Below are 21,830 nucleotides of genomic sequence, written 5' to 3'. Positions count from 1 at the left end.
ACAGTTTTACCCCCAGGATGGAGGAGAGAGAAAAAACCATCGCCTCATTAGGCAAGCATTCTGTGCTCCACATTTACATACAATTACTGAGCATTCTGGGGCTTTTCTGCTGCTGTGGTGGGAAGCCCAGGTCTACACACACACACACACACACACACACACAGACCATGTGTTTGTCTCGACGGATGATCAGGGTCCTATTCAGCCAATTTTTCTCTAAATTGCCACGTGATGCCCTGAGGAAAATAAAGCATCCTACACTTAAGCCTTCCACCGAGGAACACGTTTCATTGACAAATCGTCAAACTGAAACTGTGCTATATCTTACGTTTAATGTATATATCTGCATATCTGTACATTAATGTAATATCTACATTAAATATATTACATTAAATATCTTCTCATTAAATCCAATTAGAAAGGAAATAAAAGCAGAATATCTTATAGTGGCTTTGATGTAACCCTACAACGTTACCTTTATTCAGTTTTATGAATACGCAGTCACCACTTTAGCCTCCATTACTGGTCCAAAAATCTGAGTGGGTTTCGTTTCTAAGGTTTATGATGTCAGAAACCCTGGCTGTTTGGATTCACCAAAGCCGAAAAAGGTTAGCCATGATGTTGACTGCTTATTTCACTCATGGTATGTCTTTACGTTCATAAACAACATTACACACACATGTGGGAAAGGTCAAAATTTTTTCATTGGACAGGGTCTTGCATATTTATTTGTTGTTCAGAGTTTTTCACACCAAACCACTTTTAAACGGATGATACAGCACTCACTTGGAGAGGTTTTGACAAAGCTTTCTTTTAATCAGAGATCAGGTTAAATCCGTGGACACTGGGTAACGTCCCATTCTGCTAATTTGACCTAATTTTCATTTTCAATACTAGCTTTCTACCCCTTTACATTATCACAGTTGTTTAAGAGGTGTGTGCCAGGCTTTGATTGTGTGAAGCTCAACCAAATTATTTCAAATAATCATGAGACCTACACAGGGCGGCACGGTGGTGTCGCAGTCACACAACTCCAGGGACCTGGAGATTGTGGGTTTGAGTCCCGCTCTGGGTGACTGTCTGTGAGGAGTGTGGTGTGTTCTCCCTGTGTCTGCGTGGGTTTCCTCCGGGTGACTGTCTGTGAGGAGTGTGGTGTGTTTTCTCTGTTCTCTCTAAAATATATATATATTTTAAATCAAGTTTAATTATTTAATCATAATTGCCGTAGCAAGGTAGGGAAGCTGTCTGTGTTTGGGTTTCTGTGAGGTGAAAGCATATCAGTACAGCTCTCATGGGTCTTTAGCACGACACTAAATGAAACATGTGGGACCACTAAAGCTGATAAATCTGATATGAATATTTAAAGGACAGTTCACACCTGCCGTACAGCAAGCGTTGGCTTTATTGCTTTTGTGAGGGGAAATTGAAGAGTGAGAAGAGCACAGTTAAGGGTTGATGGTCCCTCAGAGAGGTAGAGTTCCGTGTGAAATCACTCAACCTCACAACTCCTGTTAACAGACGCCTGCTAAAGGCTTTGCCCTGAAGCCAGACTAAACAAATCCAAATGCCACTTAACTGCTTACTATGCAATTTGATATTAGCATTTTGTCCAAGATATTGGACTTTCTTTTCCATGGAGCGCAAATGAATGGTTCATTAGTGTAAAATAACAGACTTTGCCTGAGTGCCGCAGTGCTCTAAGCATCGTCACTGTCATTGTGAGGACGGGAGCCAGAGGAAGCACACTTGGGCTCAGTCTCTGGGTGGGGAAGGTGGCACTCTCTCTCCCTTCATATGTATGTGTCTTGTTAGCCACATGACGTTCCAGGTCCATATATGGTCTGATTTTCAATCAGTTTGTGTTTTGTAAATGCTTTTAAACATATTTTGAAAATGTGCTCATTCCACAGAGCTGTAGTCATATTCTATATATTTATTCTTTTGACTGCCCTGTAAAAAGAAAAGCTAGAATCGATAAACCCTTCAGTCGCTCAGGTTGATGTGTCCATAGCGGGAGAGCCACCCACTGCCTGCTCATTTTGCTCTGATTGGCAGCACCCAAAAGTCTAGTTTTGATCACTGCTTATGGTTCTCAGCACGCTTTTCAAATGCAAATTTTTGGAGAAATGATTGCTACGGTACTGGAGAGACCAGTGAAGAGTTTAGGTAGATGGTATAGTGCAGTAATGATACCGAGCATGTTGTGGACATAAAGGCTGAACTGGTGAAGGCTGTTAATAGCATTGATACATCGTGTTTGTCTGGGAAGTTGAAATTGTGGTGTCTGCAGTTTGGCTTACTGCCTCATATTAGGTGGCCATTGACGGTTTATGATGTTTCAATCACAGACGTAGAGAGGATGGACAGGGTTATTAACAAGGCCATAGGGAAGTGGCTAGGGGCGCCGCAGTGTTTAAGTAGCATGGCATGGTATGGGTGAGGGGTACTGGAGCTACCTCCCACAAATTTAGTTGAGGAATTTAAATGTGCGAAGGTGAGTTGTGAGAGGATTTTGTCAGGATTGAAAGATGCAGTGGTTAAAGCAACAGCGCCAGTTACAAAAGCAGGAAGGAAGTGGAATCTGAAAGTGGCCGTGCAGGTAGCCAGGAGCTCATTAGAGCTAAGGGACATGATTGGCCAAGTGCAATGTGGAAGAGCAGGCCTTGGGTCAGGTGATTCATGAAAACCTTTTAGTAAGGCCACATCACCAGAGAGAGTTTTATTCGTGAGCAGGAAGAGGAGGCATGGTTGCGTCACAAGCAAAGCAAGGCCAGTGGCTTCAATGGGAGAATCTAGAGCAGCAGAAGATTTCCTGACAAGAGTTGTGGGCGATGGAGGCAAGTCGTATTACGTTTTTGCTGGGAGCAACTTATAACATCCTTCCAACACTGCAAAATCTTGAACAGTGGTTTGGTGAAGACCCTAGTTGTAGATTATGTACAAGGGTTGGCACGTTGAAGCATATTCTACCAGCTTATAGGTTTAGTTTGTCGAGGGGAAGTATACATGGAGACATAATCAGGTGCTATGGGTTTTAGCATGTTTGATGGACAGCAAACACCTAGAGGTTAATGGTTTATGAGTGGCTGTAGTAATAAAATTGTTTTTGAGAGTGTGCACATGCTACAAATATTGGTAGATGGAGTGAAGTATGAAATTGGAAATTGCTGGTGGACGTAGGTAAAAAAAACCTGCAGGTCCCAGAGTGTTAACTACACTGAGGCCAGACATGGTGCTCTACTCTGAAAGTAAAAGGATAGTTTATTTCATAGAGTTAACAGTTACATTTGAGGATGCAGTAGATGAAGCATTTGAAAGGAAGAAGCTGAAGTATGCAGACTTGGTGGCTGAGGTGAGGGAATGTGAGTGGCAGGCACATGTAAGACCGGTAGAGATAGGTGTTAGGGGATTTGTAGCCAAGTCTGCCACATCCCTGCTTGTGCAGTTTGGCATCAGGGGCTGGAAACTAAAGGCAGCTGTGAAGGAGTTATCAGAAAGAGCTGAAAGGTCTAGTCGGTGGTTGTGGAGAAGGAGAGCACAGATTACTTGGGGGAAATACACTGTAGAGGTGCTATTGTGGTTATTGGTGATGTGGCACATAAAGTTCACATGGAACTTGTTGCACTGAGTATGCATTAACGGTGCCAGTGGGGCTAGGTACAGCCTTAGTCACCAGGGAGTCCAGTGTGGATTCACGGTTGTTGATGGTAAAGGGAAAGGTAGGACTGTATAGCTATGTTGGAGAGGGGTGGGTCTGGGATGGAGGTGCCAACCTGATGACCCCTGTGAAGAGCTAGTCATGCAGTGCGTGGTTTGGGTACTCGTGTGCTAGGCTCAATGAGAAACCGTAGTTGTAAAGGATAGCTGTTTGCCGATTGGATCGTAATTGGCCGCAGCAAGCCTAGTGGGTAGGTGAAGGATACTATTAAATGTTGCTAGATGCAGCTAGTTGCTGATCATAAACTTCAACAGCAAACTTAGTGTTGATGTGAAGGAACAATTTTGTGGCTGCAAGTAGGAAGGGAGTGTGGTGGGCCCTATGTGAATACAGTAATCCCTCGCTACCTCGCGGTTCATCGTTCGCGGATTCGCTACTTTGCGGGTTTTTTCAGGGGGGGCTTTTTTATTATTTACATGTATTAGACTAGGGCTGTAGGTGACAAAATATATCATTTACAAGTATTTCTTACGTACAGTACATGTATTGTTCATGTCCACATCCGAGTGAAATTTACTGACGCTAAATCACAGCTTAGGAATGACTCTGTTAAAGAAACTGGTAGGACATCACATGTAGTTCCAGCTGAAAATTCCGAACACTAATTTGTAGGTGAACTGCTATAATTTTTGTTTGAAAACATATAAATCTCTCTCTCTCTCTCTCTCTCTCTCTCTCTCTCTTTCTGTCTGACAGGGGATTTGTATATGACAGTAAGCATAACCTCCAGATGCGGGGGCTGGTCGTGTTATTGTTGTCGAAGGCTGCTGGGCCGAGCAACACCACATCTGACTCCCTCCTGCCGGACATGGTCAGTGGCATCTACCCCAGGTATGAATGAAACTGACTGTCAAAAACATGTTGTAAATATATTTAAACTGTTTTTATGCACATACGCTTATGTCTAGGTCTAAAATAAATGGATACACAAGTTAATAACACAATCCCTTACTTTTTGAGAAGGTGATTGGCACTGAAACAGATGCAGGGACAAACACAGGACTTACGAAAACAAGTACAACTCAGTTTGATGAATTTGGTGCTGAATGTTTTAAAGTTAAACTTAAATGAATGTTTGGAATATGTAATGTCTTCTGTGGTTTGCATGAAATAAGTTGGTAAATACGTACCATTGGCAAATTTTTACTGTCTCTGCGCATAGAGATGATGAGCATGATGAAAACTCCAGCCAGCAAGGAGTAACTTTAACAGTGATGCAAGCTTCCTTCTTTATTCACCAACAGAGAGTGAACGGATCTTACATTTAGAAGAACAGACACGTGCGTGCACACACACACACACACACACACACACACACACACCTTGTTTCTTTCTCTGTTTGGTATTTCTAAAATTGTTCTCTATTATTCTCTTACCATTTCCTCCTCTTTTTTTCCTCTCGGCCTCTTTCACTCAGTCCCTCAAGCCCCCTCTGGGTCACATGACCAGAGTGTGTGAGGTGGCAATCACTTCTCGCTAATGACCAGAGCTTAAGGCTGTTAAACACCTCGGGCTGAAAGACAGAGCCGGTGAGACAGAATGAGTGGAGCTTTTTATGAGTGGTACTCTGCCCATCAAAAGTTTGATCATACCCCTGGTTTTATGTGAAACCCTTCCGACATTTCTTTAACAATAAATTAAATAAAATAAATAACCACTCTCCTCTTCTTGTTCATCAACATGGCTTCCTTGGTATGAAGAGCTAGTTTTGCTTAAATAATAATTTGACGTTTCCTTTCCCTAACACTTTAAATCCAATGTTTCCTCCCCAATTTTAGTCTTTAAATATTCCACCAATTCACTAGAGCTCCTCCAGCTGGGAGGGGTAAGGATAACATGAAGTACCACTGCTAATGCTTAAACTGGTGCTAACGCAGTATCACTGAAGCTCAGCATGCTTGAAGGAGAACACTAAATGTCCAGTTCTCTTACGCCAGCTAACACAGAGAGAGAGCTCTGAATCCTGGTTACGGATGGCTGGGGCATCACTAAACTTGCAGTCGCGCAATGATACGACCAATGCCTAGGCAGTTACACCAGCATTTTTATATATGTATTTATTTTTTTGTTTGTTTTAAAGAACCTATTGTTCATATTCCAGATTGTCTTTGACGTTCTACTCGTGCAGTGCTGACATTTGATGAGATATTTGGTTTAAGGTGATGGTGATGGTGATAGGAACCCAGACACTGGCCTGATGTCCTAGACGTTGCTTTATAAAAGGGGATGAATGAAAATAAAATGCTGTTCTTGTATTGTAATCTTTATTCCGTTGACCACAACTATAGAAAATTGAGTCTCTTAAATTAATTATTTTACACCACAAAATACCTTTAATATCTGATTAATGTCCAGTTAAAGGCAGTAAAACAAAATATGCTGCAAAATTAATATGCCCTCCACACAAACACACACTCTCCATCATAATGTTGCCAGTCTCCAGGAGTGTTTCTGTGTGGTGTGTGTGTGTGTCTGTCCCTTTGGCCCTCTGTGCCAAGTAGTTACCAGAAGCGACTGTTTAATTTGGCATCTGGTGTGTGTGTGTGTATGTGTATGTGTGTGTGTGTGAGCGAGAGAGAGAGAGAGAGAGAATCTGAATGAACTCTTTCTCTCTGAGGTTGAGGAGGGATCCCGCTCTCTCTCACTCTCCTCCCCACTGACTCTTTCTCGCTCCCTCGCTCGCCCATCCACAGCCGCTCCACTGTTCTTGGAGCCCTAGCAGGAAGTGACCTCATAATTCCATTGCTTGGATATAAGGCATCATGGAAACATAAATGAAGTAGTTTCCTATCCTTGTGTGTGTGTGTGTGTGTGTGTGTTCGTCCACACACACATTTTCAGGACAGGGCTACCCTTAATTTTGTGAGGATTTGTCCTGCTTTTTAGTATAACCTTACACTGCATTTTCAGGTCTTAATTTAAGGTTAAATATAGGTTCGGAACTGTCTTTTCACCCATACACAGACACACGTGTATATATCTCTAATGATTAGAGGTGTGTGTGTGTGTGTGAGATCATTAGAAGTGTGTGTGATCATCAGAGGAGTGTGTGTTGATGGATGCAGCAGTCATCTGCTCTCCACCCATTTGACACACAGCATTTGTAAAACGTCTTCTGCTTCAGCACCGCTGTGTGTGTGTGTGTGTGTGTGTGTGTGTGTGTGTGTGTGTGTGTGTGTGTGTGTGTGTGTGAGAGAGAGAGAAAGAGAGAGAGAGAGATAGACAGACAGCTGGGTCACCTCGTTAAGGCGGAGAAGATGAGGACAGTGACAGATATGAAGTGCGGCTTTTTCTCTTTCATTAGGTCCACTCTCTTTACAGAATGTCTCATGTCACAGGGAGTCAAATGTAGCTAAATATTTTATATTTATTTATTTAAACTGTGCAGAGCTCCCCAGCAGTAGCAACTCAAGACAAGGACCTCTGTGGCTGCCGACAAGTGTGTCCACTTTATGCAGTTGAGTCCAAGTTGTGTTAATCTCGTCCGTTATTTCCACTTATGCCAGTTGAGTACAAGGGGTTCATATCCGTTTGTCTACCAAAGGTTTTTGGCCGTTTTAAAACTTTATAATAAAGTACAAGTTCTTTTGATGCTTTGAAGGAAGAACACATAAAGCATTTAAGAATTGGTGCCATTCAGCTAAGAGTTGCATTGTGAGATCAGGTGAGATAGAGCTTGTTCACACCAGAGAACCCCGTACCACTGCTAGGCCTTTAAACCCTCTACTTGACACTTGAGATTTGGGATGGTGAAGTGGCTCCAGAGTGTCCCATTTCATGTCAGGCTTTTCTGTAAAGATTATACAAACTGAACGACTGAATCCAGTGTGTGCATTTTAATGTAGCTGAAGACTATATCGCTAACATATTCATTCATTTCAGTATAGTTGCTTTCTACGTTGTGGGAAGACTTTTGTGATGAATGGGCCAAAAATAAATGAACATTAATGCACATTAAAAGGAAGAACTTCTGTCCAGAACTTACCGCTTCAGAGAAAGGGCCTTGTGTTCCACACCCTGCGCACACCGCCGCATACGAAGAGTTAAATCTGCGGATGGAAAATGGAGCGGATGGAGAAAGGGGGCGTGTCGGGGGCGGACCCCCTCTGCGCCGTGGCATCGGTTGCTAGGCAACTGGGTCCCAAAGCTATTTATACCCACTATGCTGCCCCTCCCACTGACTCCAGCACACACAGGAGCCAAAGAGGAACGTTTTTGGCAGAAAATAGGATTTTAGGCTTGACTTGGGCGGTTGCATGGAGACTGTTCATTTTTTCTCCTCAGTTGATGGGCTTTAGTTTGAGGATTTTTGAACGGCATTTCCTGCTGCTATAACCTTGCCTTTAAGTGACCAATCTCTTATTTCCCCGTGTCCATAACATTGTGTGTCATAGGTAATTTTTTGTTAAATGTCTTTAAGCAAACGTTTTTAGACATGTCTTTATTTTGTAATTTAATACACTATATAGCCATATGTCTTTTCATACAGCTTTAACTCTTCTGGGAATCATTTTTTGTGGAAATAAAAGCGGTAAGATTTTGATTGCAGCTACAAGAACATTACTGAGGTCGAGTACTGATGATGGCTGATTAGTTCTGGATCCCAAACACCACTCCAACTCATCTTAGCTGTGTCACTCCAGAGAACAAAGTTTCACTGCTCCACAGCCGTTTGCTGGGGGATTTATGCCCCTCTGGCCAACGCTTTGCATTAGATATTGTGACCTTTAGCTGTTGAAATTATATGAACTGCTTGTACACAATGGCACTGCCAGAATTCTTTCTTTTTAAAAGGTTTGTACAGATTTTAGGACCAAAAACAAATGTATATTCTGGTATTGACCTGTGGACTATTCAGGTAATTTAGCATAACAATACAATGGCAATAAAAGCTCAGCAAGCTAAAATGGGTGATTATCTTTTTGTTCAAAGAGATGCATTTATAAAGATCTCCTATCGTTCCTTATTAAAAAGAAAAGATTCTTTACACGTGTCAGATTCTGTAATACACTTGGCTCAAAATAAATAGGAATCTGCTCGTTCTTGCCTTGAAATGGCTTGAGGCTTTCTTTAACAATATGGCACTTTAGCTAGAAGAGTCAGTTCTGTAGACTAGGTTCTAACTAAACTACATATAGCATGTCAGGCTTTGTCACATTTTGTTAGCTAGGATGGACAATGTCAGGAAAATTAGAGCAAAAGTTTCTGAAAAATTTAACTTACAAAGTAAAGTGCCAAAGAAAAGCAAAAGCTCTGGAGCCGCTCCACACGGCCCTAAGGTCACCATGCTCTATGTCAAGTGTCAGCTTTGGGTGTGAATCCCCCAGAACGGGGCTGTGAAGACCTGGATCTCTGTTTTGTGGAGTGATAAGAGTTTTGGGAACCAGACCTGTAAAGCCTTCCCAGAAAAGCAGCAGAGGGAACAAACTACCTGTTAATACCCTTCCAGAAGAAGCAGCCAGTGAGTGGGTGTTTGCAAAATAATGTCTTCGTGGTATTTAAATGTACAGCGTGGACCATTTATATGGATACACCTTAATAAAATGGGAATAATTGGTGATATTAACGTCCTAATTGTGGCACATTAGTATATGGGAGGGGGGAAAATTTTCAAGATGGGGGGTGACCAGGGTGGCCATTTTGAAGTCAGCCATTTTGGATCCAACTTTTGTTTTTTTCAATGGGAAGAGGGTCATGTGACACATCAAATTTATTGGGAATTTTACAAGAAAAACTATGCTGTGCACATCTCGTATCTTCACAGCATAGACAATTGCCTTCAGATGACCCCAAAGATAAAAGTCTAAGGGGGGCAGATCGGGAGACCTTGGGGGCCATTCAACTGGCCCATTATGACCAATCCACTTTTCAGGAAACTCTTCATCTAGGAATGCTCGGACCTGACACCCATAATGTTGTGGTGCACCATCTTGCTGGAAAAACTCGGAACATGTCAGCTTCAATGCATAAATGGGAAAACACATCATGATGTAGAAATTTCGCATATCCAGTGGCCTTGAGGTTTCCATTGATGAAGAATGGCTCCACTATCTTTGTACCCCATATACCACACCATACCATCAAGATGTGCAGCACCTGAAACTACGGATACTGGAAGCCTGTGCTAGCATTTCTCCTGCCGTATTGGTATCAGTGTGTGAAGAGTGGGAGAAGAGGGTTGCATTGACAATCCAACACAATGGGCAGCACTTTAAACACATTTTATAAGTGGTCAGAAACTTATAAATAAGTCATGAAAGAATAAAACCAAGCACATCGTTGTTTTTCTTATGAAATTCTCAATAAGTTTGATGTGTCACATGACCCTCTTCCCATTGAAAAAACAAAAGTTGGATCCAAAATGGCAGACTTCAAAATGGCCGCCATGGTAACCACCCATCTTGAAAAGCCCCCCCAATATATTAATGTGCCACAAACAGGAAGTTAATATCACCAACCATTCCCATTTTATTAAGGTGTATCCATATAAATGGCCCACCCTGTACACATTTTAAAATCAAGTTTTAAAGAATGATATTCAAACCATCCTAACTGAATGCATTTGACCTGGTAGCTCATCCCAGAAGTGCTTTATGACCAGCGATTCCATCACAGCTCACTTAAGATTCACTGCTCTGGACAATAGGTGTGATTGAGCCAAAAGATATCTTTTAAAATAAATAAATAAATAAACCTCTGCATGGAGAAACCGTGTTTAATGACAACACACATTTGAGTGTCTAATGTGTAATTACAACGCTACATTTAACACTCATATAGACCTATAGAGACCCAGCAGAATCATCTCATTAGGGCTTCTTTTCCCTTTTTCCCCTCCTTGGAGGACAGCTAAGTGGTCATCAGCGGTCGTCAACCGGCCGAGACGATAGTGTCCCTGTGTGTGTGAATGGACATGGGGCTGATTAGGGCTTGGAAACTGCCAAATCAACACAAGATTACAGCTTCTGGCCTTGTGTGTCAGGGGGAGAAAAGCCTGGATGATTTCCCCTCTCTTGTCTGATGAAGAGGACCTGATGTCCTCTAAAGGAGATAATATCTGGTCACTGGTTATAGTCAGATTTGGACAGAATTTTTTGGTTTAGTTGTTTGGACAGGTTTTGCTGATTTTTCTACTAATTCCAGACTGTTTTTTGGGCTGAAATTGGGTGAGTCCAGAAACTTGTCCAGCCGTAGTCCTGTTTTTGGGTGTAGTAATGTAATGGGGTTTGAAAATTTCATCTCGCTCTCTCTTTCCTCCTCTCTCTCTATCCTTCTTTCTTCAGTCAGCGTAACTTGGCAGAGATCACAGAGCTGATCCACACAGCGTTCCTGGTGCATCGTGGGATTGTGAATCTGAAAGACTGGACGTGTTCAGATGGGCCATTCAAGGACATGCAATTTGGGAACAAAATGGCTGTCCTGAGCGGGGACTTCCTGTTAGCGAACGCTTGTACGGGATTGGCTCAGCTCAACAACACCAAGGTACCTCAGTCTATACCAAAGTAAAATATAAACACTCGTATAAGAGAAAAACTAAACGTTAATTTAAGTTTTATGGGAATACTGGCTTGCTCTGTTTTGTCATTTTTGTAATTTTTTTATAAAAAGTTGAGCTGCTGCCTTATAATTTGATAATCGCAGGTAAAACTGCATTCACTAGCTCTTAAAGTGCTGTGTTAAATTAAGACACATTTTTTTGTAAATTATGCAATCAAATTTTGCATTGATTTTCCAAATGAAGTGTATATTGTTAAAAGACACTTCCTGTACTTATCTTTAATGGTGTAGTAATTGCTTTAGTAATTTCACTGTTTACTGCTCTATTTTAATGGCATAGAAATGACCCTTTGTTTTCTTTCATTTGATAAATAATGAAAAAAAAAAAGAACTTCTAAAACAAGTTGCTCTTGCACTGCTACGTAATGCCCTGAGAAATGTGATGATGTCATATGCATAGGCAGCCTCACTTTTTTATTTTATGCTCACGTTTCACCTTTTAAAAACAAGACAATAATGTTTAAGATCCAGAGCAAAATCTAATTGACCCCAGATGATTTTACGAACAACTTTTAGAGAATTGGGACAAGTGGAATATTGTATAATAGGCTTAAATCTGTTAAATTCGGTATGTTATTAACATTGACCATAAAAATGACCATAAAATGAACTGTGTTCCTTTTTTAACACTCAGCTGCATTGTGAACACAAAACGAACTGAAGCCATTTGCAGATGTTCCTCTTTAACTGAACTGAATTTGGTTCTTTAAAAAGAATTAGATTTAGAAACGCTCTTACAGACTCAATAAAAGATCTGCTGGGGCTTCTGACTCAGTAAGGAAATGTGAATGAAGGGCCGCAACTCTGATATTGATTATTGGACTGTGTGCTGAGATAGATAGAGGGAGTGTGTGTGTAAGGTCAGTGGAGGTTATCAGTACACCAGTTAGTTGTATTGATAAGTGTATTGTTGGTATTTAGCTTTGGGATAAACAGCACTTACAGCTGACGTACGTGTGTGTGTGTGTGAGCCAGACCACCACTGACTGATTTAATCAACAAATCAATACTGAACCCACAAAGCAGCACCTGCACACTCTTACAGAGACACACACACATTTTCACACACTAAACCACCAGTTTCTTGTTCAGATCTGAGACGCTGTGTTTAGGAACTTACTGATCATAATGTTTCTCCCTTGGTGTCGATTCCAATACAACAACTCGGAACTTCAGCCCGTCCAAATTTTTTAGGCCTAACTAGTCATTGCAGATATCTTAATTACCTTAGTTATCTTTTAGAAGCATAGGAGCCATTAGCAAGTAGATGTTTTAAATTTATTCTGCTCATAATTTTTATTCTGTATTTTTTTCTGTGCAGAGGTCCATATTTTATATTGTATAATATTAATATGACATGATTTATAATTGTCTTAAAATAGTTTTCTACGCCTGTTGTGCTCAGAAAAGCCTATGCATTACAGAGAGAGAAGATATAGTTCTCTTTAACTATAATTCAGTGTGTGAAATTTGAAACAGCTTTATATTGCATTGTGTCTAAGGTTAAATATTGTAAAAATGTGTTTAAGAATGGTGGTGTGATGTTTTTTCGTGCATTTTTGCCCGCCAGGATTTTCAAAGGGTTACAGTGATATTCATGGTGTCCAAACTAGTTATAAATGATGTAATAACAGGTGTTACAACTCGTGTTGGCGTCTGAATTGAAGGATTAAGGGTGTGTGTATGTGTGTGTTTGTGTATGTATGAGAGAGAGAGAGAGAGAAGGCAGAGATTGGCTGAGTGCTAGGGGATAATGAGGTGAGTTTAATGAGGGATAGCTCAGACATATGCTCCTGAACCAAAACCAGCCCAGGAGGGCAACACACACACACACACACACACACAGACATCAGTGATTGAGCGTCCTTACACATATCAGCCAAACAGTACACCGCAGTCAAATTATATTTGACATTTAATCATTTAATTTATTACTATATATATATATATATATATATGTGTGTGTGTGCGTTTGTGTATAACACACACAAATGTACAGACACGTGAACACACACACACACACACATTATGTATGTGTATGTTTATATATACACACACAGACAACACACACACAACACACACACAAGGCAGCAGGCGTACGTTGACAGGTTCTGTCACCACATGAAGCTGTAGAATGCACCTCTCCCCATGGATGAAAATAAACCCGTTTCCCTCTGCTTTACTTCAGCCATAACACACACACACACACACACAAGACAGATATTCATGAGGGGTCAGTCTCGGGTCACTGCAGTTTCTGATCCTCTAAGGAGAATCAAAAGTTTAGTCTTGTATCAAAATCACACTTTGTCTTATGCTGTGCTTGAGGCTGTGTGCTGTAGCTCTGTCCAAATTTATTACCACAGCTCTACATCTGAACAATAGCAACTGTAACTACAATGAACTCCACACTCCTATAAACCTTTTACAGTTTTCATATTCATTAACATTAAAAATGATATATTTTACAATACTATATAAACATTTCTTGAAAAGTTTTATAATAATGAATATAGTAATTATGTTTCCAAATGGGTGAATAATCATAATAATAATATTAATGTGTGTGTATTATATAACTGAAAATAAAGGTAAATTATGAACCCATAAAAGCAGAAATGGGGTGTGTTTTATGTTATTATTTTATTAAAAAGCACAGCAAGTGCAACCTGAGGAAAAAAAGTTGTGTAGTGTATAACAGCTTAAAAATGTGGCATAAATTTGCATACAACCTAATATTTTCTTTTTTTTTTCCACAAAATTCAGCAAGTAATTAGTAATTTACCTGTAACCTGTAGAGGATATGTTAAGTTTTTACTTTGAAAATCATCAAAAACGTGATTTTTACCAGCATATACATGATATCATTTCTGCTCACATCCTTTCTGACCTCTGGAATATTTGGATGCCAAAGTCAATAGAGAACTGTTGTGCTGCTCAGACGGCGATTTAATGTTACACCTCACAGGATGAACTTGAAGTGAGACTTTATTATTCCTTTCTTGGTTTGCGGCGATGATATCACTGCAGCTCGATGTTATGTTTCAAATGTGCAGAAACTTTAGCCTCTCTCTGAGTCCCTCACTGCGTCCCAGAGCTCTGTGTAGGAAACCGAGGCCCAAATTCCCCCCAAAACTGTGTGACTAACTACACCATGATTTTCATCTTTGCTGAGTGTGGCTTTGCCTGCGGCTGATTGGCTGAAACACACTACTAATGTTCTCGCCGTTCAGGAAGCATCGTTCGGTTCTGTTCGCAAAAAAACTTAAAGTCCAGACATAAAGGAATAGGTGGGATTTACACACATTCCTGTATCACACATTATATTTTGGCTTCTAGGCAGCTAACCTTGTATATAAAAAGCAACTTACAAGACACGCAATAAATATTTTTGGCTTTAATCAATAATTAATAGAAACAGTTTAATTGTAGGTAATTTTGTCAGTACTAATGGAAGGCTGTAGTTTCAAATATTTAAAAAATCAATAAAAAAGACCATTACCACTTCCACCTAAATACGTTGGAAGCATTTGCAGCATTGTTTCCATTAATAATCAGCACTGTTTTGAGTGGTCTTAATGATTTGGCTCATAGTGTGTAGAGCTAGCCAAGACATGTGTTGTGTGTAAAATGACCTTTATTAGTGTTGCACTGGAGCTTTGGTGTGAAGATTCTTCAAGGTTTCTTTTGTAACGTGAACCAGGAAAGCAACTTCAACTCTTACATAACAGTATTCAAAATGGATTCTACTACTAACAAAGTCTTTAATTTAAATGTGTGTGAGGGATTTTACTGTGTGATGCTAGTTCAATGTGTAGTAGTGTTAGCTTGTTAGATTAGATTAGATTCAACTTTATTGTCATTGTGCAAAGTACAAGTACATGGCCAATGAAATGTAGTTAGCATCTAACCAGAAGTGCAATATATAACATTATTTACATAAAGTGCAGACATGCTAACATGCTAAAATGTTAGCATGTTAGCAAGATGTATCCTGCGATATTTACATTCATTGGGCAAATCGTTTCTGGTTTGGAACGTTTCTGCCGTGTGCTAACTGTACCAAACTGGGCTTAGAATAACTTATATGGGAATGACACAGACAACAGAATGACATATAACCACTTAAGTGATCTGTCATCTGAGGCATGGATTAATCTTAATGTGATGTTAAATGTTCGAGTACTTTTAAAACAGCATCATTTTCCCACCCATTCATTCTTCCTGTGCTAGCGTCCACTGTTCATAAATGCTTGGTTCTCAATGAACTCAACAAGAAGTGCTTGTTTTATTTATGAAACTTGACATAATCAAAATCTGGCAGAAGATATCACATTATGGAAGATTATAGGAATGTATGAATGTTGTCTTTAAAATCATAGAATTTATTATGAATGGCCAAAGTGATGAGTGTCCAAATGATGAAGCTAAACTGTCTTTCAGTAAAGACCTTATGTTCACATTTTTTACAGAAACTACTCTCTTGTGATTATCATGTGTGCTGTGGGTAAAATGGAGAGTGTAATGAAAACTACATTGTAACAAGTGAATGGCTATATTTTATTCCTCTTTCATTTTCAAACATTAGCATTCTACACCTCCCCCTGGTGGTAGAGGTGGATAGAACATCACTAAAGCCCTATGACTGCTTTCTTTTTCGGCCTGTCAGAGCCTTTCTTTTTTTATATAGTCGCAGAATCTGAGTAGATCCTGTGAATGCTACATTTTTTTTGCTACACGTTTTTTAGTAAAAAAAAGTTGTAAAACTTTTTAAACTTAACTCGCATAAAACAATAGAGCAGGGAAAAGGCCTTGCAGTGTTTATACCGCAGTTAGTCACTTCATTCGCTCAGGGAGAGAGAACTGTAAGTAAAGATCATGCTTTTGTAAGCTGTGTGTAACTCGACCTTTTGTGCAGTGGGTCGTGATAAAGATCCTGCTCGCGGACGATTGACAGGATACTGACAGGGCCCAGAGAGTGAGTCTGTGAGCCACTCAGCTCCCAGCTTTAATCCTAAGTATTCTTCTTCTTCCTGTTTTTCTTCCTCTTCTTCCCTACTTTTTTTTTTACAAAATAAATCACACTGTTTTGGTCAATCATTGGTCAATGGTGAGTGTGATCCTCAGTGATGCCACAGTCATTCATAACAGGGACTCCAATGGATCGTAAACACTCTCTCTCTCTGATCTCCTCTTCTTTGCAGGGATGGGGAATTCTTAATTTCTATTTAAACACATCTGTGTGATTACCAATTATACATTTTGTCACAAGAAGCATTGTCACACGGGAAGAACACTTGGTAATATTGTACAATACACAGGTCAGTAATGTTATCACCATAGCAACCTTTCCAGGGCCACATCCCAAAACATTGTCATTTACAAATATTCAGTTGTGAGCCATGGAATATTTTATTCAACATTTAAACAGGCATAACATGAATAAATCAGTACCAGGAATATAATGTTGCTAGCAATGAATTATTGTGTGCAGCCACTGTGAACTTTAGCCAATATTTCACGTTTCCATGGTGCAGTGCACACCAACTTAGCTTGTATTTACATTTACATCATTGGTCAGACAATCTTATCCAGAATAACTTCAACTGTAGCGGTGTCAAAAGTAGGCAATTGTTTTTATGATTCAGTGTGGCATGGTGTGCTAATGTGAAGTTAGCAATGCTAGCATACCTATTAATACCAGCTAGTGTTTCACAATGCAGAAAATGGGCTAACATCCAATTAAGGGTTTTTGAAAATTGTAAGAAATCACATTGAGGTTCTACACAGCAACCAAACTTTTGAGTTTTCTGCTCTTTATTAGACAGAGATGGGATGGTGTTACACTGGGCTGCCTTGACAAATGAGGCTTAGTGCTGGTAGCATTTTGCGCTTAGCATCAAGGCTTGCATCAGGCCATTAGCGACGCAAAATCAGCGAAGCTAGCTCTATAGCTAAGTGCTTTTTTCATCAGTCGAATGATCTGTGATGTGTATTATGTGGCCTTGAGTGGGGTCCTGGCTTGGTGCGTTTTGTGTGTGTGTGTGTGTGTGTGTGTGTAAGTGAGAGAGAGACAGAGTGGGATCCTGGCTCGGCACTAGCATAAACGGTAAGGTAATCCCAGCCAGGTCTTCTCTTCTTTCCTCCCCTCACAGACCTGTCGGCGAAACGCGACACCGGCTGGATTTGGGAATGAGACGAGGACGAGGGAGGGGGGCTTATCTGATACTTTCCAAAAAAAGCCCCCCCAACCTTACCTCAAACACACATACACACACACACACACGTTAGTTTCCCCCCTGTACTGAGCGTTTTGAGGCAGCACATCTGGTAACACTGTAGGGGCATTGTCCTTTTTGGGCTTTGGTTGAAGGAATCAAGTTGCCTCAATATTTCCTCAAGGATCCAGTTACTTAGAGGGCACAGACAGGGAGCGAGTGAGAGAGAGAGGAGAGGAGGAAAGTTAGAGAATAAGGAAAAAATTGAGAGAAAGTTGGAGAGAAACAGAGCTGTGTAACTGAATATGAAATATGAAAAAAAAAAAAGAAAATGAATGTCTGGACTTAATGAAGCGGCACATGATCCATTCCGCCTTTCCCCGTCGTTCGGCGTCGTGCTCCTCAACAGATGACTCTTTCAGAGGAGAAGGAGGAGAGGAAAAAAGAGTGATAGAGCGGGAAAAGGAGAAGTGAAGGGCTGTGCAGAAGTCGGCAAGAGATGCAAGGATGGATGAAATGAAAGGAATATATGTGGCTAACTGTGCAAAAGGGCAAACAGTGTTTAATTTAGAAGTGGCGTGGGTTTGAGCAGTGCCCCCTGCAGGAGTGGGTCAGCTACTACAAATCACACCTTCAAAAAGATGGGACAGAAACTAGATTTTAAAAAAGCCCTGATTAATAATGTCTGGGGTTTTTTTTGTTTGTTTGTTTGTTTGTTTGTTTTTTAAAGTACTTGGTCTTCCTGGATGCACAAGCATTCGTAAAATCATCACTTCTTTCTGATTTAATTTAAATTTAACAAAATATTTTCAGAAACAAATATGCCTCAGACATCATGTAATAATATTACACATATAAAACAAATATAATGTAATTTGATATCTTTTGATTTGTCAGATCTTTGAGAGAGTCTCTCTCTCTGCCAGATGACAGAAGCCTCATTAACTCATCAGCTCTCTGGACACTGCACTGTTTTGATTGTCCATCTGTTTAATACGGAGTATTGGTCACACTGTCTCCTCTACTGATTCATGTTAATCTCTACTAACCCTCTAAATGCTTGTCAGCTGAAAAAAAGTTGGCTCTGAACCTACTCCTTTCTAACATTAGCCAAGGCTGTCTGGACCTTGCTACACTAATGTCATCACACAGCTCTAAACCACACTTTGTTGTGTTGTTTTAGGTGGTGGAACTGATCTCCAGTGCTATTGGAGACATGGTGCAGGGTGTCTATCATGAAAACTCCAGCTCCGCTGAGGTAGGAACCTGCTGCAGTTTCATGTCATCACCAGCAGAGGTGCACTTTTATTTATTTTAACCACAAATGTATTCAAGAATAGAAAGATACAAATGTCAGTTCCTATGCTGATCAGAGGTGGCACGTTCAGGTCAAGAAAGTTCACATCCAACTGTCCTCACACGTCTGAGGCTTACTACCTGGAGCTTCAAGCTATGTATTTACACAAATATGTGTGCACACAGCTACCAATACTACAGCATCCGCAGCTTCTTATGACAATCGCAAACTTAAAATGAGTCAAATGAGTTTAATTTCCATGCTCTAAGAATCGAATCTTTGGGAGTTGACTCCTCTCTGTTTATTTTGACTTTATTCCTCTGGGTTTATCTCACTGTGAACAGAGATGCTGCTCAGTGGGACAAGTTTGGAACAGACTTTGAAAATAATTATGAATGTATCAAAACTCTATATGCCCCATGTTCCAGGATTGTGAGGATGAGCAATAGAGAATCGACTCGAGCCGTTTTAGACAAAAATCTAATCACACTCTTGAAAGAAAACCCTGTTTCATCCCCAGTATCATGCGACACAGTGGCAGATTCCGTGGCTTTTTTGCTGTAAAATATAAATGATCTGTAAAATGATTTCAGAGTGTGGTTCTAAGGCTGTTCTGCAAAAGAGAGCAAAACCTTTTTCAACTTCACAAATTAATATGAAATGGCCGAAAGGTACATGGATCCAACAAATAAAAATGTATATTCTTATTATGAATGGAACAGCTGCAGTTGGAAAAGAGGAAAAGAGCCATATGCTACTTGAAATCTGTGGGTATGACACCTCTGTACTAGAGGGTTAGAGAGCACAAGCTTTTTACTTTGCCGCCTCTGGTGCTTAATGATGCTCTTTTAGAAGTTACTTTATACTACATTTAGTTTACTGTAGTTATTATGGTGTCACAGCCACGTTCCGCACATTTCCACAGACTTAAACTGGTTCACAAACCAGAAAAAATAGTTCCCATTTGGAACCAAAGAACAGTAGGTTCTTCAGAGCGAAACGTAATAGGACCTGAGACAGGAACGCGCTTTGTTTGTGTGTGTTTCTGGGGATGTGTTTATGTCGTGTGTTGGCCAGAGCCTTGGCTCGGCGTTGGTTAGTTCACAAGCTCAGGAGGACGGCTGAGAACTCGGCAACACTTAGACACACATCATATCTCACAGAGAGAGGAGGACTGCTGAATTTGTCTTATTAGACATTTGTCCTATTATTAGACATTTTGTTAGTTTGTTTATAAAACTCCATATTGCTGCGCACAGCCTTCTTTGGTGGTAGATCTAGTTTTTAATCGTTAAATAAAATGAACAAGAAAAACACTGATACGGCTGTTATATACATTATGAACAAGACTTTGTGCTCCTTTTTACATTTCTGCATTTATTACCTGCCCTCCATGTTTTCTGTACAACACAATCACAAAATAAACACCACATGTAAACAAGGACATTGATATGAAGCACCAAAACTCCTCCAGACCTTCCCTAGACAAGGTTTTCCTGTTTTTTGAAATGCCATGTATGGCTATATGGCTAATATCGGTCCGGCAAAACTAGGCTCGCCTAGTGCCTCTTTACTCTTGTTTTATTACAAATTTACATTATATTTTCAATTAGCGTAAAGACCAAATCACCCACAGACTTAGCCTTGTATGTCTAGTTTTAAACATTGGTTAAAACACATTAGGAATAAGGCCAAAAACATAGTAAAATGAAATGTTATTTTTAGCCAAGCCGTTTGTTTAAGCTGACTAAAGGTTATGGTGGTAAAAGGCTTGAAAGCCAAAGAGGAAAGCAGAAGATTGAAGGTTGCTCACCTTGTTAGATCACCTGTCCCTCCTCCTAAAGCTGTCAGGCTGTAACCTCGGTCAGATAGAGGTCTTTGACACCAATGCATTTGTAGATAAACACTCTTCTCACATTACACAAGTGTGTAAATGAGCAGCTTCAGATCACTGCAGAGGATGATTGTCGTCTCCTTTTTCATCCACCTCCATCTACAGAAGAGCTGAAACACACCTTCACACAATGGAGACTCTTAGTAAATAGTGAAATGTTATTTTTTAATGAAGGATTAAGTAGTGACTTGATGTGTATGGACTGCAGACAACAGGAGCAAGGCCTCTTTTCTGTTTATAAGAGCAATCTACGGAAATCAGGAGTGAGTGAGAAAAGTCTTGACGTGTACTGAAACCACAGTTTGGGACCCATTCAGACGAGAACTAAAACCAAAACTTAATGTTAAATGAATGAATTAAAAATCTATCCTCAACAATAGGGAACTGTCATAAAGTGATGAAGCGATGCTTTAATGCCTACGCTTTGTGTTTGTATTCTCTTCTTCCTTAAATGGTGCATCATTAACATTCTGGTGCCTTGTAATGATAGCTTTGAGTATTGCAATGTGGCATTTTTGCTGTATCGCACGTCCCTAATGAACAGAGAAAGAGAGAGCGAGGGGGCGACTAGTGAGAGATGGTTCAGGGTCATGTTTCTCTTCACCCCTTTTAGCAGAGAGGATTCCGAGCAGAGGAACGCATCACTTTTCCTTCTCAAAGACGGCTCAGGTTTCACTCTATCCCCAGTCCAGTCCCAGCTTGCTGCTTTGTGCATTTATTCCTCCTCTCAGCTGAAGGTAACAGGTATTAATCGTAGAGGAAGTCTAGAACTTTCTGTCCCTCACCCTCTGATCCTCTCAGTTTCAGCTCGTTTGGAAAGTGAGACTTTCTCTCCAAAAGTTTGATACTGTTTTTTGGGGGAGTCATTTTGTTCTCTTTCTCTCTGACTTTGAAACTGAGTTGGAGCATGAAAAGTTGGAGGATTTTCACTCAGGTCTGGGGTCATTGTACTATGCAGAGGTCACACTAGTGTAAATCTGCCCTCAGGTTTCAGATTCTGACCTTGGATCAGGTCGTAAGTGTTGAATGTAACTAGAGCCCTATTACCTCATTAACGGCTCGGGATCAAGTGGGGCTCTCGTAAAGTGGAGAAAACACCTCCCATTAATGTCAGCAGGGTTTTGGTTAATCAAAAGAATAAGAAAC

At 40.4% G+C, this 21,830-nt stretch overlaps 1 protein-coding gene across 1 annotated transcript in view; it reads left to right on the top strand.

The window, feature by feature from the left end:
* Nucleotides 1-21,830, top strand: part of pdss2 (prenyl (decaprenyl) diphosphate synthase, subunit 2) — a 39,679-nt gene that overhangs the window by 11,389 nt on the left and 6,460 nt on the right. The window contains exons 3-5 of the mRNA XM_066679409.1: nucleotides 4,415-4,549; nucleotides 11,002-11,200; nucleotides 18,677-18,751. Of these exons, the coding sequence (XP_066535506.1) occupies nucleotides 4,415-4,549; nucleotides 11,002-11,200; nucleotides 18,677-18,751 (409 nt within the window). The remainder of the gene's footprint in view (nucleotides 1-4,414; nucleotides 4,550-11,001; nucleotides 11,201-18,676; nucleotides 18,752-21,830) is intronic.

The sequence above is a fragment of the Hoplias malabaricus genome, chromosome 8 (assembly GCF_029633855.1).
Source record: "Hoplias malabaricus isolate fHopMal1 chromosome 8, fHopMal1.hap1, whole genome shotgun sequence".
Taxonomy (NCBI): Eukaryota; Metazoa; Chordata; class Actinopteri; order Characiformes; family Erythrinidae; genus Hoplias; species Hoplias malabaricus.
Note: the sequence above shows the minus strand (reverse complement) of the source record. Positions and strands in the feature narration are given on the sequence as shown.